General features: G+C 41.5%; 1 protein-coding gene across 1 annotated transcript in view; it reads left to right on the forward strand.

Annotated features, from left to right (window-relative positions):
- PLB1 (phospholipase B1) overlaps nt 1–25105 on the forward strand; it is a 76243-nt gene that overhangs the window by 20533 nt on the left and 30605 nt on the right. The window contains exons 15-33 of the mRNA XM_072857736.1: nt 899–965; nt 1691–1749; nt 2830–2903; nt 4279–4322; nt 5107–5215; nt 6154–6205; nt 8171–8251; nt 9792–9857; nt 10552–10652; nt 12789–12870; nt 13530–13634; nt 14332–14427; nt 14901–14972; nt 15617–15676; nt 16082–16142; nt 16876–16934; nt 19288–19355; nt 20388–20431; nt 21691–21799. Of these exons, the coding sequence (XP_072713837.1) occupies nt 899–965; nt 1691–1749; nt 2830–2903; nt 4279–4322; nt 5107–5215; nt 6154–6205; nt 8171–8251; nt 9792–9857; nt 10552–10652; nt 12789–12870; nt 13530–13634; nt 14332–14427; nt 14901–14972; nt 15617–15676; nt 16082–16142; nt 16876–16934; nt 19288–19355; nt 20388–20431; nt 21691–21799 (1409 nt within the window). The remainder of the gene's footprint in view (nt 1–898; nt 966–1690; nt 1750–2829; nt 2904–4278; nt 4323–5106; nt 5216–6153; nt 6206–8170; nt 8252–9791; nt 9858–10551; nt 10653–12788; nt 12871–13529; nt 13635–14331; nt 14428–14900; nt 14973–15616; nt 15677–16081; nt 16143–16875; nt 16935–19287; nt 19356–20387; nt 20432–21690; nt 21800–25105) is intronic.

The following is a 25105-nucleotide window of genomic DNA, read 5'->3' on the forward strand; positions in this document are numbered from 1 at the left end:
TGCTCTGATTCTGAGCAGAACTTGGTGCCCCCAAGCAGCTACAGAGGGAGGTGATAATGCTCATTTTCACAGTGTCCAGACCACATCTGCACTCAAAATGGCCTATACTTCATTGGAATAGTAATACACATTTCTCCTCTCATTTTTATATAATCATCTGTTTTGTTAGTTACTCAGGATGGGGCAACGGTACCTACCACTCTGATTTTTGGTAGTAGTTATGGTGTAGGAGAGAAGAACCAACAGTGTTATGTTTGTGGGTTTGTTTTTTTTTTTAAAATAAAAAACCCAAAATGGAGCAATGGGACAAGACACAAGTATCTTTTCCTTAGGCAAGTTAGTCTACTTAAGGAGTTCTGTAGAGAGATTTGGAGCACACACATGTCCTTGGGTCTTGTGTGATGGTCTGCTCTGGTGTACTGACAGGCAGCCCTTGCTAACAGTAGACCTTGGGGATGCTTCCGTCAGTGGGTGGCAACCCAAAAGAGCCAGGGGGCAAATCCCTGGCTGCATGTAGAGGGCTGCAAATGGAAAAGGCAGGCTCATGGTCTGCTCACAAAGGTACGGTTTTGTGCTGGGATATTCCAGGGATGTTCAAACAGTTTCTTGCAAAAAGATGTGAGCTCACCTAGCTCGGACTACGGCCGCACAAACTTTTGCATAGCTGAACACAGCATGGCACAGAGGAAATAACTGGCCCCACTGGTAGGCAAGAGCTGTGCTGCACTAATGTGGCCATGCGACTTCTGAGCAGACGGAGTTTGTGTCTGCCTTCAAAGGGCAGTTGTAGGGAATTATGTGGGAAATTCGTTAATCTAATGGTCTGAGACATAAATGGTTTCTCATGACCAGAGTATAGTGAGTCTGATGTGAAGTCTTGCCCTGTCTGTCTTTGCAGAAGAGAATTTATGGAACAAATATTCCCTGTTTTGACCGGGGTCCCTCTCATACAGTTCCGGTTTCAGGTACAACCCTATGCAATTTTATTGTAGAGCTACTTCATTTAATTATAGAAGGGGAACAGGAGCTGGGTTTAGTTAGGAAAGGTACACTTTTCTTTGGAGCAGTGCACTCTATTGACTGTGGCTTTTAAGATCCTTTTGGAACAACATAAGTAGTTGTATAGCAAGATGCAAGTTCTCCCTCGAGGATGGTGAAAGCTTATGCAACTGCACCTTCCATGTACAAAGTGACAGTGGAAAAGACAGGAGGCCGTTGGGTACTTCATTTGCAGCAGTGGTAAAACTGTGTATGTATAGAGTAGGGGCTCTTGTTAGTGCAGTCTGGGGTGCGAAAAGCCACGTGGAATCCTGTCACTGGGTGGATTTTGTCTTCCCTCAGAAGCTGCGATGGTCCCAAAATTTCCACCCTGTGCTGGCACCAGAGCTGTGCTTGCTTTTTCAGTCATTTCCACTGGTTAAAAGGAATCTGAGTAAGCACAGATGCAAGACTGAAATCTTACTGCCTCCCTTGTCACTGTAGCTAATGCCCAGCTATAGTACCAAGAATCATTTCTGATTTGATGCCTGTCAGTGTCTGTCATTCTGAGCCGATGCTGTCATGAATATTAAAATACTGTTGTTGCAATGCTTTATGCTTATTCTAAGGAAAATTTCTGATAACCATCACAATTTGAAGTTTTCTTTCTTTCCTCTTTCCCTTACACTACCTTTATTTTTTTATTTATTAGTTCATAATTTGAAACCGGCAGATATTCGGGTGATTGCTGCCCTGGGAGATTCACTCACAGTAAGTAAAGATCACTGGATAACCATCGTTAAAGCAAGTAATGAAAAAGCATTTCTGAATTTTTAACCTGAGAAATAGAATACATACAGTTAGGCCCTATTGAGCCAAACACATTTTTCACATATTCTTTTCCATACTCCACCTTGACTGACTGGTAATCAGATCGTGACTCTAATCTGAGTGCACAGTTCCCATTTAAAGTCCACAAGAGTGCCACACAAGGAAGAGCTGCAAGATTAGATTGTGCACCAGCAAAACCAGCCTGCTAGAGTGGACTTTCAATCATTGCTTTTCTTTACTGATTCTAGGCAGCTCCCAAGGTATTGGCTTTCAAAGCTATTAGTAAGCAGAGTAAATAGAAAGAACAAATTCTGCAGCTAATTGTGTGTATGTGTGTATATATGTGATATGATATATATATGATAATACCAAAGCCAATAAAGCCATGTCCATTTATACTAACTAAATATTTGAGTAAAATTGCAATAGATCATCAGGTGTGTTGAGTGCAACTTATTTTGAGATATTTTTTTTTAACACTGTTCCTGGGACTACGTAAACTCATTACCCCTAGACAGGCTGTGATTCTCCAATCAGTGACGACTGCTTCACTGCTCATATCGTAATTCATGTTCCTTATGTGTTCAGTGCTAATTACTGCATTAAATCCTTGTGGTTCCCTTTCTTGGGGAAACTGGGGGAGGGAAGACACAAAATCACCGTACCGCTTTTTAATGTGAGGAACATTATAATAAATTATTCATTCAGGACCATTGGTATCTTATTTATTCCTTATGTAAATTTAGAATTATATGAATATTTTGAACATTCTCAACCAATTTTTTCCCCACTTGATCTAATCACGAAGTTGATAGAAGAGGGTAATTCACTGGAGCAGAGTTAAAATACCCTCAGTCCTTGATTCTCCTGAGACCAAGCATCTGTTATGTTTTGGGAAGGTGACGTAGCTTGATTCAGTAACATCCTCTTTAATTATTTTCACTAGGATCAGTCAGAGAACTAGTTACTGTAGCAATTCTTATTTTCTGAAGGTGAACTACTCTTCTTTTGTGCTTCCAGGCAGGTAATGGGGCAGCATCCAAACCCCATAATGTTGCGGATGTCCTGACTCAATACCGAGGTGTTTCTTGGAGGTAAGTCCCAGTAATTCCCCCCCAATGAGAGGGAACCCATTTTCTTCAGTTTTGATGTGTATAGTTGTTTTTTGTAACAAATGGAGGCTTGTGGAGAGTGAATTTGACTTTACATTTTTCATGAAGGCACACAGTTGTACTTTTACTCAGGATAAATAAAATATTTAAACTAGTGGCTCTCTAGAGTATGATGTAGCATGCCTGGAATAGGCCTGGATACACAAATGAAATGGGGTCCTTGTTATGACAGTCCCTTTCTCCTCTCACAGTTGTAGCTGTTGCAAAGGGGACTTCGAGATCCTAGTGGCATCGCACCACTTGCTCATTCTGCATTTCTGTCCCTGCTCTTTCTATATCCTGTCTGCTCTTCCCCACTGTGGCCCACGTCACTCATTTGTCTCATTTAAAATCAGTGGTATATGAAAAGTCAGAGTGGGATCTTTTTTGCTGCTGTTTCATACACAGTATCTATTTCCTTGACCCTTTCCCAGTATTGCTTACATGATGCAGAACAGTTTATTGATTACAAGTCAGTACAGACTTCTACGTATGCAGCATTTTATTAGACAGGTCAAAAAGCCATTCTGAAGAAAGGCAATCATGTTCACTTATTACTCTGCAACTGTATTATTTAATACCAAACTCGTCAGGCTGATATTCTGTTCATCATTTCTTATTCATCTGAAATACTGCAGCTCTGTAAGAGGTTTAAACAGGCACTAGAGCACTTCAAAATACTCTATTCCAAATTAAAGGGATGCTGTAGAGGTGTTTAAGTCCAACTTTTTATATTTTGATCTTTAATAATATTCTACTGACATTTGGAGGGAAAAGTATGCTAGCATTCTCTACAGCACGAAGGAGGATAAATAGCACACAGACATATGGTGAATTTTACCAGTCTAGTAGTATTCTTCCAGTTGAGTGAAATCGGGCCGGGGGGGGGAGGGGGGGGCATTGACTATACTTATCCCTGTGAAATACATGCTTTTAGAACTTGTTGTTATGGATACAAAGGATTTGTTCACTAAAAAGGGAAGTAATAAATATTTTAATAGGGACAACAATAGCAAAGATGGCAGTTTTAAAAATTCTCATTTCTTTCAGCTAGGTTTGAACTTCTGTTAAAACACCTGAGAGAACTGAAAGGGAAGCACAGTGCTAGTGCAATTATATTTTAATATAATTATTATGGTTATAACAGAGTCTCTGATTTCGTGACCCCGTTGGTATGCACACAAAGAGCTTGCTTCGACTTAGCACAACCACCACAGAACGTGCTGTGTACATGTATAGAAACCCCGTAAGGGGGAGCTGCCTTACCAAGTCCATCATATCTTGGAAACTTTTTTTTCTTCTTCTTTCTTTTTAACAGTGTTGGCGGAAATGAAAACATAAGCACAGTCACAACACTAGCAAGTAAGTGCCTTTTTCTGTAAACCTGATAAATAGAAGAACATGAAGAAAGATTTACAATTTGTAGCATGACAGAACCAATCCCTTTGTATTCAATGTCCAGTGCTGAGTAAAAGTTGCATAACAACCAGGCTGTAACTTGTTGTGCATGACGTAACTATGTATTTTGTAATTCCTAGGGGTTTGGTTATTTCAGTATTCTTCTGTTGGTTATAGTTCTGCCCAAAATGTGTTGGGGATAGATGAATCAAAGATCTTAGATCATAGCCTAAAGAAACTGTTTTGACTGTATGGGAAGGTTGTTTTAAGCAGGAGCAGAATCATGTTACAAGATCAGATTTTACATGCTTTTTAGAGGTCAGGGCATTTTAGATCTGGGGTGTTTGTAACCTCAGATGCAGAAAGGAATCTTAGGTCTTTGGGGTTAATACATCTGGGGAAATCAGGCTAAAGGATTTGATTCCAACCCCCCTGCAGTTAGAGTATGACAGCATGAGAGTCTCCTGCCTGAGCATAGGGTTACTCAGCCTCGTGTACCAGGGAAAAGGGCATTGCTAGCCAAGATGATCATGTTAGGTCATGAGATATCTGAATTCATGAAATTCAGAAGTCTTGAAGGCAAGGTTGTATGGTGACGAATCTCTGTGTTTATTACACTTTAAGGTTAATTTTTTGATAGGCATCCCTTAAAGCTTTGTAATGGTCTTTTACTAAGGTCTAATCTTTATAACCTCATTTGTTACCTGCTGAAGTAAGCAACGTTTCAGGGTGCTGTCTTTTTCTGCAGACATTCTTCGTGAGTTCAACCCATCCCTGATAGGGTATTCCACTGGCACTGGAAAGGAGACTTCACATAATGCTGCACTCAACCAAGCTGTGGCAGGGGATTGTGCAGAGTAAGAGGAAAACTCTTTTAATTTTAATAGAAAGTTGATTTTTCTTTAAAACTCAGCTCTAGCTAAAAAAGGCCCAAATCCTGGACTTTGGCAGGAGTGCAATAAAGCTGATAGGCAAGCCCAAATATATTTCTTTAGCTCATCTCTAGTGTGAAGGCCAAGAAATGTGATAGGGACTTTGCAATGTTTCTAATCTATGTCAAATAAATTAGCAGCAAAAGCAATGCTTTCTCTAGCATTTTCAACCAAGAAGTCCAAAGCACTTTACAAGCACTACTTGGAAAGCTTTACATCCCTATTGTGAGGCAGAGAAAAAATATCCCCATTTTATAGGAGGTGTATTAAAACCCTCTTGTCAGTAGGACCAAGGGTTCGGATAGAGAAATTAAGACAGAGAAAATCGTGAATTGCTTATGGTCAGTCTGTGGCAGAGCTGGGAATTACCTAGAGACCCCTATGCTCAGTTGTCAGTGAAATTCATATCATATCTTTCTCTTGGGAACACTTCTTATGAGACATGCATCAGTGGCTTGAGGCCACGTAATGACATTGACACATGCACGGATGCTTCAGTGATACACGTATCAATAGCATGTGTCTGACGTTGGGAAGGAGCAAAGTGCGTTTATTTTGTGGTAGCACAGTGTATTTTCTCTCTAATTTGTAAAAGTGTAACTATGCAGCGTTTGCAAAGTGGTCAAGTGCCTGTTGGATGCTCATTGTTTTCTCACTTTTTTTCCCATCACTGTTTCAAAATATAGCCTTTTTTAGGTACCATACCTCTTATTCAATGAAAACTGGACTTTCCCAGGTTTTTTTAGCCATGATGTGAGGGATGTCCATTCATCAGCTTTCCTCTTTGCCTTGCTGTCTATGCAGGAATCCTTTTTAATTTTTATTATTTTACTTTTATTAATTTATTTTTCTTTTATTTTTAGGGATGTTCCTGCACAGGTTAGAAGACTGGTGGATCGAATGAAGAATGATACTGTGAGTTTGATATGTCATTAATATCTTTAGAAAGATGAAGTTATGTGGCATCATTAGTTTCTAAGAGACCAACAGCAGATGCCAAATATTAAAGCTATGGGTACAGCAACGTGCCATGTAATAATCCCCAGTGCAGAGTGCGAGTCAGTACAAAATAATCTATAGCTTTGTCTTAAATGAATTTGTACCAGCATGTGATAGTTACTATCAAACCCAGATAATTGTAATTTTCTTACATTTTTACCACAAGTGGCAGGTAAATTCAGTGCTGTTGCTTCCCCTCCCAACCTGCGTCACCCTGTAAGATGACAGAACTTTTTCTCTGCTAGGATTTTGCTGTGGTACTAGTAATTGTCTTGTAAGCACATGGTTTTGCCAGCAGTAATGATACATGCTAGGATGTTGAGGGCAAGCTTTTCAAGTGGCAGATCATGTGGAGTGAACACGTGAAGTGAGGAAAGGACTTGTTTTCTTTAAAAAAAATTTAGTCCCTTCTTTCACTTAGTCATCAGCTGATTTTTGACTTACATGTTTATTGTTAGGAATTATTTGATTAATGGTCTGTAAAACACATATTAGGCTGAGGATTGCTTGCATATTTTTCACCTCAACTACTGCTTTGAATGTTTGCTATTTGTAATTTGACAAATGTGCTATGCAATCAGTGACCTAAGTTACATGATATTATTTTGGCTTTCCAATTGTGCATTTGGAAAGCAGCCAAAAAGCCTTCAAGATAACTGTGTGTGCATGTCTAGTATAAATACTCTTGTGAATATATATTGTCAAAAATATTTGCAGTACCTTCCTTTTTGGTTCACTTTCTCGTAAACCAGATTTCACTCTGATGGCTGTATCTGAAATGAGATTAAAAGGGATAGCAACTCACAATGAAGCGGTTGGATGGTTTTCATTCAAACCGTTCAAGGCTTCTAATTACTACTCTTGCCATATTTATCGGCTTGGAAACATCACACAACAGAAATTAATGCAAATACCTTTTATTTAACTGATAAACTTTTTTTATTTAACTAATAAACTTATTTCAAACTAGAAAGAATGTTCATAGGTCATATATCTTTGATTTAAGAGCTCCTTTTTTTCTCTTTTTAAAACACCTTTTCAGAGCAGGAGGAAAATTTTCCCCTCTTAATTTGGATAAGTACGGTTTGAGACCAAACTACTGAACAGTGTGTTTACCAGCTGAGATATGTTGCCTTCTGCCTTTGAAGACAGATGTTTTTAAACCACTTGAGGCTCATACACTATTGCTGCTTTTCTTAGTGGTGTTTTGCACAGAAATTGAAGCATTAAGATGTTGAGTACAACATCAGCTACATGGTGCTAAGCATATCTGAACCTTTCCTCAAAGCTAAGGAGGTGTGTGTGTACGGAAGCATAATTACCTTGCATTAGCTAGCCCTTTGCAAAATCCTTCCAGAGGAAAAAGTGCTATAATTTTTTACCAGTATGGTTAGACAGAGTTAATATCGCCCCTCTATTCTTTGCAGTTTGTCTCACAGCAAGACCAAAATACATTGCCCTCCAGGGTTTTCCAGCAGGATAGCTGCATTATTTATGACACAGTAAAACATATACCATCATTTTTGCAGTGAAGACATATTCCTAGAACTGCAGGAGGAGTCACTCAATGTATACACAAGAGATAACTAAGAAAAGCACACAGATGGATTTTGAACAATAGTTTGCTGAAGCAAATAATTTTGCATGGTACTACTGATATTGTAAACCTTATTTAGATCTTAGTAGTTTCTACATCTTCAGTCATGACTACAAACTCATTTTTGTTGTGGATGCTTAGAGAACTATAGCCAGGTACCCTGAGAAATGTTAAATTTGTGCTTAGTATGTTGCCTGCCCCCCTCCCCTTTCTTTTTTTTTGTTTGTTTGTTTGTTTGTTTTCGTTACATTAATAACTTTCATTCCATCTCCTTCTGTGTGCAGAGAATAAATTTTCAAACCGACTGGAAGCTCATAACAATTCTTATAGGAGGAAATGACCTGTGCAAATTCTGCAACAATCCAGTAAGTCGCCTGCTGCCTGCAGCGTGAACTGGGCCAGCCTGGGCATAAGGTCTTTATGCATTGCAGTGGGTGAGAGGGCAGAACTCAGTGGGTGAGACCAAAATAAGGCAGGTCTTATTTGTGCAGATCTGGAAGGTAACTGTACTGAGACCTTCAGGTTGATCAACCCGATGTTATGATAAACGACGTTATAGCTTTAGAACACCTGTAAATTACATAACAGCAAAACAAAGTAGCTGTAATTAACTAAGATAACTTTCTGTTATCTAGTCACTTTACCACCTGCAGATAAAAGGTCAAAGGTTTTTCCTCTTCTTTGCCTTGTGCACGGTCACCCTCCTAAGTCTCACGTGGTGCTCTCTTACCAGTTTCAGTGCTCCGGGAATGGTTCTACCCACAGCTCATGCTGATGCAATTATATATAATATAGTATATATTGTGTATATATATTATACCAATATAGTGTATATAGCCTTTGGTATGCATGAGTATAGAGGAGGTGAAAGGCTGTGGCAGACTCCTCACATAGTGATGAGTCTTACTTACTTACAAGCAGCGGAGAACGTACTTTTAATTCTGCATGATTAATTTCAGATCAGGAAAAACAGCAAAGCAGCACGATGAGACAGTTATAAAACAAGGAAGGAGCAAATTAACCATTCCTACCTTCTGCTCCTGACCCAGACACAAAATGGCAGTTGCTCATGAGTGTGGGTGGCAAGGAGATAGCACGTCTGCATCCAAAGGTCACAGTGATACTTCCTTTATGTTGCACAGCTACAAATAGTGCCAACCACAATGCTCTTGGTGAGCTGTGATTTAGGAAATGAATAAAGGAACTGAGCTGTCTAGTTTTGTGGAGTAGGCCAGTGGGGCTCTCAATGAACTTCTGCTTGAAATTAAATCAAAGAGAATTAAGGCTGAAAATAAGACAGACATTTCTCATAGGGAAGTTTATTTGAATGTCGAATAGTTCCACAAGTGAAGAAATAAAAATTGGATTACTTGAGACAATTAAATTAGAGGGTTTAAACCACTCAAACGGAACAGGGAAATTTCACTGCTGAGAGGCAAGTATGTAAAGTGATTTTATTCCCAGATAAACACCTAAGCTTTGCCAGTTATTATTTGTGGCAGGTAAGGAGCACATGGGAGGCATGTTGCTAATATTCCATACAGCAGAAACAAACTTATTTCTACACAAACTGACCTCTCCCAAAGAGAGTCCCTGTTAGTGAGGTGTTAGCCATGCTTTTAAGACTGGCCTGAGCAAGCCTGGAGATGGAGGATGTTGTGATGCCTGATAATCCCCCTGAATTTGCTCCCTCGCTGCTATCCAGTGGCCACTAGATCTTGCGAGTGAGACAGCTGTGATGGGAAAGAAGAATAGCAGAGATGGGACAGTTTTGCCTAAGACTCTGTTACTTTTGATCTAAGAGTGAGAAATGTGAATGCTGCTGTGAGAGACTGCAGCTAGTCACTGTTGTGCCTGCTTGAGTAAACTGATTGACAATAGAATTCAACCCTCTTGCTTCAACAGGTACACTATTCTCCTGAAAACTACACCTACAATCTACAAACAGCTTTGGACATACTTCACAATGAGGTAGAACAAACTTTTCTAGTATGTGGGAGTGGGGATTGCATTCTGTTTGTAAAGCAGTCACTGATTATTGATTGAAAATTTAGTTCCCTGCTTTCATCTGCAGAGCAATGCTGTATGCAGAGGTGCTTGCTTGCAGGAAAATCTTTGTGAGAGGCAGGAAGGGCTGGAGAAGTATTTTACCAAAGGAGTAAGGATGTGCTCAGTTCTAGCTGATGTGCTGCAGACAAATAACATAAACAGTAACAAATTTGAAGAAACATATGGTATTCAATGGCTAGAAAATGCTTTGCTTGTTCATTATACTGCAAATAAGTATATTTTTTGTGGTCATTAAGAGAGATTCTGATATTCCAGATGAGGGTGAGGATGATGAGAGTACTCAAAGAGTTAGCAAGTGTCTGAGCCATGCTGAGACCTATAACAACTTGTTTGGACCTTTTTGAAATCATCATTTTCAAATGACCAGCCATCAGCATTTAAAATAGAACTAGGCAGTGCAGGCAGGGGCTGTAATTTAGTTTTATATGTGTGGGGGATTAATTATTGAGGAGGTATTTTGAACACCTCTGCTATAAATAATGCAAGCTGCCTGGATCAGCAGGCTGCTACCCGAGGTCTGCTGTGGCAGCACAGGGGCAGAGATGGCACTCTGTATTCCAGGAATTGGCTATGGGTTTGCTTATTCTCTCGGCAGGTTCCACGGGCATTTGTGAACCTGGTGACAGTGCTTTCCGTAGCAAGCCTCCGGGAGCTGCATGCATCAGGAAACAGTACCTGCCCAAAGCTGCTTATGAGGTTTGAAGATGATTTATGTTACAGCTCTCGCTGTTGCTCCCAGAAGGCTGCAAGGTCTTCTCAGGAAACTTTTTTTCTTAAAGGGAAAAGGTTCTAGCATTTCAGACCACCAAACACCTTCCGCTGTGTATGCACATGTAGCCACAAGCTGATTTCAACACAGCATTTAGAAATACCTGTCTGTCTGTCAGTGTCTCGGTATCTGAGCCCTGCTGTTACCACTTTTTGTGGAGGTGCCCTCTTAATGACTCATCACTTACGCTGCGAGGGAGCTCAAGCCAGAGAAAGAGCTCAGCTGTGCACTCTTCGGGCAAAGACAGAGAGGAGATTAAGACACAAGGTTTTCTTAGTTGATCACTTTAATCTAGCTTTAGTTACAGATTTACCTTTCTGCAGTCTTAAAACTCTCTCTCTTTCTTCTGTAGCTTCCGACCTCTGCAATCTCATTGCTGATTATTAGTTTTATTGTCAAAAGTCTCTCAAGTAGATGTCTGGGATGCTTAATCGTGCTACCTGTTGCCTCGTGGCTCAACAATCCTCCCAGGTCAGCATAAATCTACCGCTGAGGTGGCAGGTCTGTGCCTCAGTGACCTTCTGGTGACTCAGTTAGGGCCCAGCGTGTCCCCCTAGACTTGCGCCTGGCAGGACTTGCTTGGTTGCAGAAAAGCAAATCTCTGCTTTTCTGGACAGACAGGCAGAATAACATTGTCCCGTGAACGCAGGCAGCCGTTGCTCCTCCCGCTGCTTGGGCCAAGGAGCTGGTACCGGATACCATCAGCATGGGCTGTAAGAGTTAGCTTGGAGGCCAGAATCGCAGGAGAACTACAGGGTCTACCGTACCCAGCTGCCTCGCTAAAACATCTGCTTTGAATCCATCCTGCTGGGTCCCTTCAGCCACAAGGGACTCTGCAGCTGCTGACAGGGGAACTGCAGATGCCTGAAGGGCCCCATGAAAGAAGGTGGTTTTACAGGAGGAACATAGATGCAACCCTCTTGCTCTGATTTGAGGGCTCTCTGGTGATTGTCAGCAGAAAATTAGCTTTTGAACTCAGAGTGCTGGTGCTTCCAATAACCGGTTGTAGTTTTTCTTTTTAACAAAGATTACTGGCTAGAGCACGTGTGTAACTCAAGACCCTAATCATTGGACAAGGATAGTTTGTGGGGCCTCTAAGATTAGATTATCTCAAGATACCTGTAACCTTTTCCCAGCACTTCAGGTGCCATGCTGAATTTAACATTTGCCTGTCTGGCAGCAAGCCAAGTTTACAGGGTAATAGCAAACCCTGTGTGGGATAATAAATGCCATGCTACTGATTTGAAGAAGGACCTGAAGGAGACTTTTGATCTTGAAAGCTCGTCTCTCTTTTTTTTTTTTTTTTTTTTCCCCTGAGAGCAGCAAATAACCTAAAAAGAGATTAAGTCTCCACTAATTTTGCCTTCCTTATGTTACTGAAACACTTCTGAAAATACAACTTAGGTTTGTATTGCCTTTCATATAGATGTACTGCAGAAGTAAAGTCTTAGTTTGTTAGTTGCTCTGCATTAAGACAAGCTTGGAGGTAGAGGTTTGTGTATACTTTGTACATATCAACTGTATCTCTATAGGAGGTATTTCTCTAAGAGCTCTCTCAGGGATGCTTTACTATGATCACGTGGCCAGCTTTTTAAAAGGAGTCCTTTTTCTCATTTGGGTTTCTCAAGTGATAATGAGGTGTGCCCAGGAAGGGGGAGCATCAGAAGAAAAATTTCATGTGCTAGAAGGATCAAAATTTCAGGGAGAGATTTAAAGGTGGCCAACACAAATTCACAGAAACCAGTTGTGTCCAGCACAGGCAGCCCTGGACTCTCTTCACAGAGGTCACTCCTGCTGCTGAAACCTTGCCATGGGCACCCAGTACAGTTTTTTGCTTGTATGCAGTCTTTTCCTCCCTTTATGTTCATGAATTTACCCCTAATAAACGTGTTTCTGCTCAAGAATCAGGGCTGTGCAGAAACTCAAAGGTGAGAGCTAATGTTCCTATTGAGCAGCCTGTCAGAGAAATCCCTCTTGGAGACGCTTTTAACTCTGCATCTTGTCAGCTTGGGAACGGGGGAAGAAAGAGGAGCAGATCTCAGTGCCATGGTCTCATCCCACAGGATGCTGTGCCCTTGTGTCTTAAACCCTGAGGACAATTCCAATGAGTTCAAGAAGTTGGTCTACTTTAACAGAAGGTACCAGGTAAGGCACATGGCATTTGTTAAAGGTTCAATGTCACCCTCCTGTTGATCAAGGGACCACAGAGGGGCTAATATTTGGAGGCGGGGGACAGTTTCCATTCATTTTAATGACATATTTGTAGTTGTGATTTTAAAAAAAAAAAAAAAAGGTGGGGGGGGTGAGAGTAGGCTCAAGACCTTTACAACTCTGATTCACTAAAACAACAAAACAGATGAGGAAAAAAAATGGCTAAAGAGCCATAGAAAATAGAGTACGTCAGAGAGCCAGCAGTTTTTTGATCACTTGTCTCATTGGGGATCAGATTAAGTCAAAGAACATGATAACTCAAGAACGAACTTCGGGCATGGGCTATCAGCCAAAGCAAAAATGCTTCAGTGGTTCTGGAAGAACATTTTTTTGACAGAAAATCTAATTACTGAGCAGGTTGTCTGCCCATGTCAGTCAGGCAGCCATCCCCAAGCTGCCTCTCTGCAAAGAAGCCCGGGATGCATGTCTCAAAAAGACGGCTGCGTTGCCTGCCTGGCGCGAGCTGGAAACCATGGCCATGCCTGGGTTTCTCCACTACGGAGGAGGAACCCCTGGGCGAGATGTAAATTGACAGAGGGACTCGAGCTGAACGTAAAAGAAGGAATGGTGACAACTTTTTTTTGACTCTTTAGGAGAGAACCCGCCAGTTAGTGGAGAGCGGAAGGTATGATACTACAGATAATTTCACAGTGGTTATGCAGCCATTTCTGATGAATATGAACATGCCAAAAACACAGGTAAAAACAACCAGAAAAACCCACCCCTATATTAAATGCTGGTGCAATTCTACTGACTTTTCAAAATTGTCTTGGCTGTAAATGTGACCAGCAGTTTTCTGGCCTAATAATTATTATATTCAGTTGAGTTAACATCCAAAATTGCAGAAGATGCTTATGGCATAACTTGGAGATAATGGGCAACAGGAATACAGAACTTGAAGACACGATTTTGGGCACTGAGTCCACTCCACTGCAATCACAACAATGCAGTAGATATTTAGTTCAAAGTCTTCAGCAGGGAGCACTCGCCCTACATCCCCCATGCATCACAAAGTCCTTTCCAGTACTTTGGTAAATGACCTTTAGTATGAAAACCCACATGCTTCAAAAGACTATAATGTGTGAATCTCAGGGGAAATAAAGAATACAATCAATATCTGTGCCCAGGTATTCTGTACCCAGAGTCATAGTGGTCTGTAGTCCTTATTACTTTGGAAATCCTATATTAAAAAGCTTTAAAAAGCTTCTTAGTTCTGAGTTACTAGCGTTCTCTGGCACAGTTTGATTCTCTTGGCCTCAGAGGCCTTTGCAGCTACGTTGCTTTGAAGTCAGCTGGGATATCTCTGGAAGAGAGTCAGCTGGGAAGAGAGAGGGGATAAGGCACAGCTTGTTGCACATTTACTGCCTCTGTGACAGCATCCATCTCCTTCTCTAGGAGGGGTTGCCGGACAGTTCATATTTTGCCCCAGACTGTTTCCACTTCAGCCAGAAGTCTCATTCCCAGGCTGCACGTGCTTTGTGGAACAACATGGTAAGATTTTTGGTAAAGGTTGTATTTGTCACCCGTTGTCTGCTCCATCCTGCCCTTGGCACCCAAAAAAACTCCGGGGAGCTACTATGTAGCTAGCCCTATCTCTTCTGCATCATTAAATGTGTTTACAAAGGAAAAGAGTGATCATGTGAAGAAAGGTCACCTGAACTGTTAAACCAGTGATATCAAGCCAGTAAATGTCGGGGTATGTTAAGGCTGGGGGTGTTGGACGTCTCTCAGGGAGATGATGCCTGCCTGGCAAGCTGATCATCAGGCCACGTTCATGGTGTGTGGGAATTAGCCTCTTCAGCACGCAGAGCAGCAGTGCGTGGAGGCAGCTGCCAGCACGGGTGCACTGCGGTGCAGTTGTCTTGCTGTGCTGCAGAGGTGGTTTCCAGTGGCTGGTGGCACAGCATTACCCATTCCTCTCTAATACTTATTAATTTTTCTGTGCTGCCCCCTTTTTCCCACAGCTGGAACCCTTAGGGGAGAAGACAGATAATCAACAAATAGAAGATGAGATTGTTCTCAAATGTCCAAATGAGGTAAGTTGCAAGGGTATCTGTGTTTGTGTAGAGGTGCTGGGAGTCTGCGTGAGCCTGGAGCACTGTCTCTGTGAGGGGGGTCCGACTCTTCCCTGCACAATTTGTGCCACTGCCACCAGTAGCAGTGTAAGTGCTCCCCCATGAGATGGAGGGCAAGCTCATCCTAGGAGTAAGCTTCCTCACAGCCACCCACGGCTGGCTGAAATGCGGCTGTTTACTGCTGAAATGCACGGGAAGCGTGTTTGGCATACCCCGTCAAGACCGTCAAGTACCCACACTGAATGACAGAGCTTTAGTAGAGGAAACAGAGCAATGATGGCACCAGTCGGCACATCTCTGCAGAGGTCACTGGGACTACCTTGCAGTGGGAGCACAAGCTTCTTGTTAATCACACACAGCAGGGTCCAAAGTGTATTCTGTAAGTTCTGGCTGTGTAAAAATAGTGCCCCGGGTTTACACTGTTATTTTATGGATTTTAAAAGTGCCATTTCCTTTTTTTCTTTTCTTTTTTTTTTAATCCCTGGGATTCATTTGCATCAAGTTGCTAATCATCTACAGATGTCTGGGAACTGAAGGTTGGGGAATGGAAATCTCTATGTATTCTTGTGATGCTTTGCATTGACTCAGATTGCCTTGTTTTGTAGGCTAAGCCATTCCTGAGGACATATAAGAACAGTAATTACACATACCCTAATCAAACTTTGGTAAGTGTCAACATCACCATCCCACTGTTACTCTACTCCATCTGCTCCTGTATGGTGACCAGATGAGTCATGCTCTGCACCACAGGTGAAATCAGTCTTTGGCCAAAGGGGTTTGGGAGGCTGAGTGCATGGCAGGGAACAGGAAAGCATTCCCTGAGTTAGGCAAAATGCATCCAGAAACACCTGTAAGAACACATGCTCAGACAGCATGGTTATCAGTACAGGATGCTACTCTAATCTGAGCAATACTGAATATGACTGTTGAATTGGGCAACCAAGACCTGTCTGGTTAATTACATGCTAAACGGGCTTTGGTTTATCTACCTGGTCTCTACGAGGAAGATCCTAGTTACTACTCACTGTATTTCCTAGCCAAATGGTATTCAGCTTTCTTCTTCTCTTTAGAATTATGGAAGCCAGCTGCTATGCGAGGACAGGTCTCCATCCTCCCCTCCGGCAACTTCAGGTAGTCTTGCCTGTTTTGTGTTAAGAGGCTGAATTACTTTCAACTGTCCTTCAAGATGAGTTTTTATTTTTTGCTGAAATGACTGCTGGACTGTGAAAAATACTGCTCAGAAAAGATGCCATGTTTTTCAGCAGCTGCTTAATAGATACAGTGCCATACTGTCACTCAAGGTAACATTCTGACTAAGTAGCTCCACTTAACTCACTGTCAGAGGAGAACTTCAAAATATCTCATGATAGAATCCACACTTGTGTGCTGATATAGCCTGTAAGTGATACCACCTAAATCTTGGGGAAGGAAACTGGAAATCCAGCTTCATGCATGTTAGTCTAGGACATAGCAGTGTTCAGTCTTTCAAATAACTTCATATTGTCTTCTCCTTGGTCCTTCTTGGCCTTCTTACAGCTTTAATATGCCGTTCCTGCTTTGTCTAATACTGCACTGTTTTACCTTCATCTTGGTGCTGGATATTGTTTGCAACTTACTGTTATTTGCTCTTTGCTTTTCTGTCTTTTTGGTAGCAATGTTAACCATTGAGATGCTGCATAATATGCATATGCTGCTGCTACAACTGTGTGAGATGAGCTGGAGAGAGCTCCTGTTTTATCACCTGGGTATTGCAAAAACAACATGTCCAAGCATCAGAATGCACAACGGCATGTTTCACATATACAGTGCTGAAAAAGAATAGCTGTTTCCTATCCAGGTTCAGCTGTGTCTCTTTCCTTTGCAGTGCATTCCCTAAAGCCAGCTGATGTGAAAATTATAGCAGCCCTTGGGGATTCCTTGACGGTAAGAGGATAGTGTTTTTACTGTTCTCTTGGTAAAACTACAAACATATGCCTGCTCTGGTGGAGGGGAAATAGCTCTTGTGTCTAGAAGCAAAGATCCATTCATTCATGGATGATAATAGATCCAGCAGCTAGAACAAGAAAGAAGGTGTCAGTTCTCCAGCACTCTGTTCCCCCCACGCACATATTCACATGCTTTTGAACTAGGGCAAAAACACAGGCAAATCCTTTAAAGAGGTGTTTAAATAGTTTGCTGAATTGGAGACAGAAGAGATCAGATGCTGTTGAAATTAATGGGACATAGCACAAGCCTTAGGTTACTGTTTTTTTCAAAGTTTTTCTGAATAGGAATGGACTGGTGAACCTGTTCTTTTGCCTCGGTTCTTTCAGGAACAGTGTGTGACTAAGGGATGTTGGATAATAGCATTTTATTCATTTTAGCATTAATAAGGACATACAGGGGAGAGACCCCTCTGACTTTATCCATTTCAGAAGATATTCAGTCTTTTTATTGTGCCTGTTTTAACTCATACCTAATTTCTTTATCAAATTGTAGTTCTTCCTGAGGATGATTATCTTTGGTAGCCTAGAAGGAATATGTCTCGAGATCCAGACCTCCTATATTCCAATTATGTCTTTCTGCCTAATGTTTTCATACTGGTCAAAGACTGAAACTCTACAGCCGGCTCAAAGGAAACACTGGGCAGAAAGACGTAATTGGAACATAGGTTTCTCTGGATCTGAGCCTTAACAGCAAAGACATTGCGTGTACAAACCATGAAGCCTTTACAACTCTCTGGCAGGCATGTTGCTAAAACTCCTACACACAGTAGGCTACTGAAATAAATAGAAGCATTTGAATGCAAACCTGCAATATTGACAAATGAAAGATATTCTGTATATAGCTGTGGTTGCCATATGTCCTGGTTTTGGCTGGGATGGAGTTAATTTTCTTTCTAGTAGCTGGGTTAGTGCTGTGTTTTGGATTTAGTATGAGAATACTGTTGATAACACACTGATGTTTTAGTTGTTGCTAAGTAGTGCTTACACCAGTCAAGGACTTTTCAGCTTCCCATGCTCTGCACAAGAAGCTGGGAGGAGGCACAGCCAGGACAGCTGACCCACACTGCCCAAAGGGCTATTCCATACCGTATGATGCCATGCTCAGTATATAAATGGGGGAGTTGGCTGGGGAGCAGTGATTGCTACTCAGGGACTGGCTGGGCATCGGTGGGTGGGTGGTGAGTGGTTGCATCACTTGTTTTTTCTTGGGTTTTGTTCCTCTCTCTCTCTTTTGTTGTTTTCCTTTTCATTACAATTTATTATTATTATTATTTTAATTTTATTTTATTTCAGTTATTAAACTGTTCTTATCTCAACCCACAAGTATTCTTCTGCTCTTCAGATTCTCTCCCCCATCCCACTGGGGGGAGGGTGAGCAAGCAGCTGTGTGATGCTTGGTTGCCAACTGGGGCTAAGCCACGACACCATATTATAATATCCAGGACCCTGCACGTGTTTCTGCTTCTAAGTATAGTCTGTAGAAACTGAGAATAAAATCTGCTTTCATAGAAAGTGCAGTGGTGCCTTGCTGTCTCAGAGCTGCACTCGGCCCGTGCATAGTTATTCTGAACACCAGTCTTCCATTAATTCAATAAAGCTAATACATAGGAGAAAATGTAGTATTGTGGTTTAATCTGAAGCAGCAAAAAATAGTCTGCCTGGTCTTGTGCTGTACTGAAGTACTACTCCATACCCGAATTTAGCATGAAACTCTAGTATCACAGCTGGCAAGCACTCTGCTTCTGAATTCTGGTGTTGTTTTAGGAGGGATGTAGCTGCTAGCTTGCCTCTTTCTTCAGGCTAAAGTGTACAGAGTGCTTTCCTCCTTGCTGTAGTACTACTATAAGTTTCTCCATTTAGCATAATACTTTTCAAATCAGTGTAAAGGTATTATGGTGCTTCTCTCTGAGATATGTTTGTTTTCTCTGTTGAGTTCATATAGTGTTTCTTATCATTAGCCACAAAGTTTTATGTGTGTGTTTGAGATGTTTTCATCATTCTTGAGTAATGCAACCGTAAATGAGTTATTCAGCTCGTCTAGACCCATGAGAAGAAAGCCTTTGTTCCATGGCTCCATCATATATTTTGTGCGTCATTTACAATATGATGCTCATAAATAATTATGAAAGTTATTGATGCATTCTTCAGGAGGAAGGTTGGGGAAAAGCCAGATGCCTTGTAAAGCTTTTGAAGAGATGCAGTCAAAAGTAAATAAAATGACTATGTATGAATGACTATTGTATCAGTAATTGCGCTTTAATTTCATCTGGTTAATGAAAAATAATTTCCAGGCTGGTACAGGAATTGCCTCAGACAATCTCCTGGATTTGGACACCGAATACCGGGGACTGTCTTGGAGGTAAGTCTTCAGCCAAGGTGATGAGGAGATGTGTATTCTCTCCTGTAAAGAATATTCTTCTCTTCCACATGTTTTGGGGCTTTCAGCTCTCAGAAAGTTGAAAAAAAAAGTTGCTTCTCGGGCTAGCATTTCTTGTCAAGATGTATCAAGATCCAGGATTTGTCATAAAGGTGGCTTCATAGGAAATGGTTTCAGCAATGGATTTCAAGCTAGCCTTTTTGACTTCTCTCATGCTTTCATCTTTGGCTGCTTGTGACAGTTTGTATTTTTTTGGTGGGGTTGCAAGTTGGAAATCGACAACATTGGAGAAAAATCACTGGAACGAACACGTCGGAACTGGTTGCTTTTGGGATGTCTTCTTAAAGTTTGCTATTTCTGAACTTTTTGTAGCACCATGGAAAACTGTTTAACTGGCGAACTTTTACCACATGCAACACACAGTCGTAAAAGACTAAATTTTTTTGGTGTGACGATGTAGCTTGGTTGACATTGACTGAAGCAGTTCTGTGCTGTCCTAAACCCTCTCCATAAGCTGGAGTGTGTCCCACCAATTGAAAAGCTGGAGAGAACATAAACACACCCCTGTGCAGGAAGCAGCAGAAGAGACTGAGGAGCCACTGCTGCAGCTCCCTTGTCACCCAGGGGCTGGCTGTTTGGTGCTGCCTTAGAGTGGCTTCATGAGGCTGGAACTGGCCTCAGAGTCAACCTTCTAATCTGCAGTACTTTAGGGCTCGATCATTCCAGTATGTAGCTATCCCAGGCGTTTTTCTGCCATTTCATCATGATTGACTATACCCCCATACAGCTGCAAGATCATTAAATCCTTCTAACAAGCATCTTTACCACTGAAACCTCAGCCATTCTCCCCAATAGCACTTCCACTTCTGTCCTCCCCGCATAATCTGATAGATTGATAGTTACCAAATTAATCACCCTTTGCTTTTTCTCATGACGTGTGGTAGGTTTTCACTTTGGTTATTGTCTGTGTCCAGCTAAGAGTTGAGTGACTGGGATTTCTCTTTCTTATTTTAGTATTGGAGGAGATGCGTCATTAGAGAACGTGACAACTCTACCTAGTAAGTAAATGCTTTGCTAGATCTAATTGGCAAGATAGAAGAGAGGGAATGGGCTGATTTCTGATATGTTTACAGAGAGCTCTTAAGTATCTCAAAGCTGTTTTAGAGTAATTAACAAGAACTACCTTTCAAAGAAACAATATCCTAGGACTAATGAATAAAAAGTTGGCTTCATCAGTGAAGCTGAGGAGCAGCTAGAAATTCCCTTCCTTTCTTTTCCCTCTCCCTTCTCAATTGCTTGGTGAGTGTTATTTGAATTTCTAAATAAGTTTGCTATGTCCATACTTGTGATGCAATTAACATTTGCTTTTAATAATTATTCCACCACCGCTTTTCCAAAAAGAGACGTTTGCATAGGGTAGACTTCTTTGGCAATTAAAGCTGACTACTCATATGTGTAACCTGAAGGGAATAATTTTAACTTTCTCTTCACTGAAGCATGCAACTTCTTGTAGCTCAGTCTATTGTTAATGTAAAACCACTGGAGTTTCAGTTTGGATCAGCTGCAATAATAAACTTCCATCTGAAGAGGGCCAGTAAACTGTCCTTCTGTGTGTTGCCCATTTATTATAAGCAGAATGTAACAAGAATATAATTAGAATAAGCAATTAGTTGATTCACTGGATGCTATTACATTTGACAAAACCTTCATTAAAATGTGGTTAAATTCAGTCTTTGAGATTAAGGTGGCTTTTATAGTTTACAATGTAAGCATTTTCACTATCAGCTGCGAACTACTCTGTCAACTTCCTTTTGGAAACTACTATGGAGGTAATGGAGAACGCGGTGGGATTTCGTCAGAACCATGCATCTGAGGCTTTCTGCTTCATATTTGCCAGTAGTATGAGATTTTGCACAGCCGTGAAGTAGACCCAGATCCTCTAGCTGAAAATGAGCTCCTGCTGGGCTGAAGGCCCCTTCAGGCTCTCTTCACGAAGTCATCATCATATGACTGAGGATTTTATTTTAGGCTTTAATGACTACAACATGAGAGAGAACTGCACGCAGTAGTCCTCAACTCTGCTCATCTTGCCCTGCGCGGTCACCAGTGGGTACAGCAAGCACGCTGCTGTCTGCCTTGCTGCCAGCTGGTGGTCCCTCTCGCCACTGCTTGCTGGATGCAAGTAGTTGAGTGGAGGCTGCAGCAGCTGCCCTGTGCTGTCAGAGCGCGAACCTGTGGCAGTGCTGGTGTGTGCTAGTCCCTGTAGGCAGGGAGCAGATGTAGGCATTGTCCCTTCATTGCCATCTTTCTGTTTCAGACATCTTTCGAGAGTTCAATGTTACGATCGTGGGCTATTCAACCGGCACCGGGAATGAGAATGATTCGAATGCATTCCTTAACCAGGCGGTTCCTGGAGCACAGGCCGAGTATGTAGCTTTTTGTTTTACATTTGCAGGTGACGCATGCTTCATCTAATTCCCTTTCAACTGTCTCATGTGCTGTCACAACTTGCTCTGAACAGCAAGCAAAACCAGTCTAGTTAGAGTTGAAAATTGGCTCAAAACCTGTTAAATGTATGGGCTTATTTCACAGCTGAACTTTCAAATGAAGCCAGCAGTCCTGGTTGTGAAATCCACAAACAAGAAACTGGCAGAAACTGTTTGGTGGTGGTGGTGGTCTCTACTCTTCCCCTTCAACATCTATTCATTTATCTATTTATATGTCAATAAATCTCTGAAAGCATGAACGTTTTCAGAAAATGAGCATGTAGTGAATTGGTAAAGACATACTAGGAGGAAAAACTAGACGAAATCTTCCATAATTCTGGCCTCAGGCTTCTGGATAAGCAAGCAAGAGTGGTCAAGAGAGGAAAAAAAACCAGCCACAGTCTGGAATCTGAAGAAAGGAGAATTGCTGATGGTCATATATAGGTTTTGGTGCATTGCAGACCTAGGGGTTGTGATGTCTTGCAGTCATCTGAATTTGGCTCTGTGCTTTTAGTCACACCTGGGAGGCTGCATGAGTTGGGCTTTGCTATACTGCTTATCCTAGAAATCCCTGGCTTCTTGTTGAAAGAGTCAGTGCTGTTTAATTAACAAAACAGATGGCTGCTGGAATTCAGTCATAGTTTGGGCACAGGTTCTGGCAGACCATGCCTGGATTTGACAATGTGAGCTGATAGTACCCAGACCTTAATTTGTTTGTTTGTTTAAGGAAAAATTCCTCTCACTTCCCAAAGAGGTCTTGGAAGTGAAGTTCAGAAGCCAAGTGAGGTGTTTGAGTTTGCTGTATCTAAGCAAAGGTTGTTAGGATTTATCAGGTATTTTTATTGTTCTCCTGTGCGCCTTGAGTAACTTCTGACTTGTACTAGCAATCTCAGTAAATGCGTGGATTTCCTGACAGAAATAGTCTGCTAGGTGCTCTGATATAGCCTCCAGCCCCCCATACCTGAGAGAAGGGATTTTGTTTCCTAGTGATGACTGAATGTATCTGCGTATGCCAGTGAAACATGTGCAAGGATTATGGCTCTGATTCAGCCATTAATGAGAATTTATTAACATACTTCTATATGCAGCATATATCCAGATTAGCTTCAGCTTTTGCTCATTATAGGAAAGAATGAGATAGGTGCCTGTCTTGTATTTTGTATCAGTTAAATCCTAAACAGGCTTTTTGGAGTGGTGGGAGGACTTGAAACAGGATACACAACCTGTTAAGTCACCAATATGACTTAAAGCTGTTTGTATCAGTAGCAACTGAGGCATTACTATTCAATAGTTATTTGTGAGCTGTATGAAATGAATTGATGGATGTTAGTCTGATGAAAAATTGTCTACTTTATCTATACCAATTAGTCTTATCTCTTCCCATGCAAGCAGCTGGACTGGATAAACATGATGAAGTGGAGCTATCTATGTTCTGCAACCATGTTTTGTAAACACTCAGCAAGGAGATGCAGACAACAATTGTCCCAGATTTCTGCTAGTCTTCTGTTGTTTCTCTGTCTCATAACTCTCTGTAGAAAGGTGTGCAAAGTAAAGTCCTGTAAACTACCACACTAATATCCCTGAACTTTGAGAGACTTCTTTTGCGGTTCTGTTCTGTCACATTGTGGCTCCTGATGCATCTGAGAAGATGAATGCATCCTAGTTGAATACTGAAATGTATTGCAACATAAGGAAATGTTTCTCCTGCTTTAGGTATTTGGGCCTGGAATGATTATGCAATCCAGCATTTATTCTTCATCAGCCAAAAGTATCTGTTTTCCTATGATTCAGAGGGCAAAAGGTGTCCACCAGATAATGCTGGTATTTCAGAATTGTTACCTGGCCTGTCTCACTTTGGGGTGCTAATCTGGAAACTGCTTTCCAGAGGCGCTGGGATCTTTCTGAAATCAGGTAGTTCTACACCCTTACCAGCTTTTGGAAACCAGGTGTAAGGGTTTCTTAAAATGAAACTAGTGGCTGCTTTGAAGAGCTCTCTAGTGAACTTGATGGCAATGTAGCAATGCAGGCCTCATTCAGCAAAACGTTCCTAAGCCTATCTGCATTCATTGCCAAAGTGCTTATGTATATGCTGGAGTTAAGGATAGACCTGAAGCATGTTGCTGAAGCAGAGCCTCGCTGAGATCTCTGATTTCACGTGGAAAAAAAGGAGGTTAAGAATTTAAGACTGAGTGGAGAGAACAAGTGACAGGAACTGCGAACATCTGTATTTCCCATTAGCAAACTGTTTCTGTTGGTCAACACCTAAATTTGGTGGAAACTGCAGCTCAAGGATGGGTGATTGCTGGCACTGCTTCTTTCAAGATGTTGTTAGATCTTACTGACTGCGTTGGCTCAGGATGCATCAGCACTTCAGTGACTGTGAGAAATCGAAGGTGGTGCAGACTGTTGGCTCAATAAGTGGTGTTTTCCTCTGGATCAATATTGAAGTCAATGCCCTAGCTTAGGGCTTTCCACGGTAAGAACAGAAGGAAATTGTGACCACTTTGTGGCTTGTGATAGCTTTGGGGTATAAGTAAGTAGGCTATGACATTGGACAAGGGTAACGGTGAACAGAATTATTAAATGCATAGAGTGTCTGTGTCACAAGTAAGTGTATGACAGGGCTCCTTCCCCAGTAAATACTCTTGCGTTAGTGTTAGATCAGTATCCAGTTGGAGGAGGGTGGTGAGAGAGATCTCCTGTTCCTACAGTAAACGCAGCATTGCAAAGGAGAGCTAAGCTCTGGTTGCCATACAACACAAGTGTCATGCTTATTAATGTCAGCTGATATGCTTCCAGAAATGACAGACAGTCCGTGAAGCGTTTCTAACAAGAGCCTGGAGGGAGTTGCAGCTCATACCATACTACAGAGCTGCCTGGAAGGCCAAAGCTTTCCAACCACATTCTCTTTTCTATGCATATTTGAGGATCAACGTGTCAGGGCAGTCAAACAAGGTTGAAATGTTCAGCCTAGGTAACTCAAAATTCATGGCAGTTTATATATATGTGTGTGTGTGTGTATACAAAAAAGAGAGAGAGAGTGCTTACCTGGCTATTGGAAAATGCAAGACTGTTATCTTAACTCATCTTAACTTGTCAGAGTAATCTTGAAAGTTTCTTGGGTTTTTAATTACCCTGGAAAGCTAGTGTGCACAGAGCTGTTTTAGATAATTGAAAATTAAGCATTGACTCTGGGTGCAGGCTACAGAAACGAGGGAGGTGTGCACAGTGAACTCTGAAACACTT

This window comes from Ciconia boyciana, chromosome 3 (assembly GCF_034638445.1).
Source record: "Ciconia boyciana chromosome 3, ASM3463844v1, whole genome shotgun sequence".
Classification (NCBI taxonomy): domain Eukaryota; kingdom Metazoa; phylum Chordata; class Aves; order Ciconiiformes; family Ciconiidae; genus Ciconia; species Ciconia boyciana.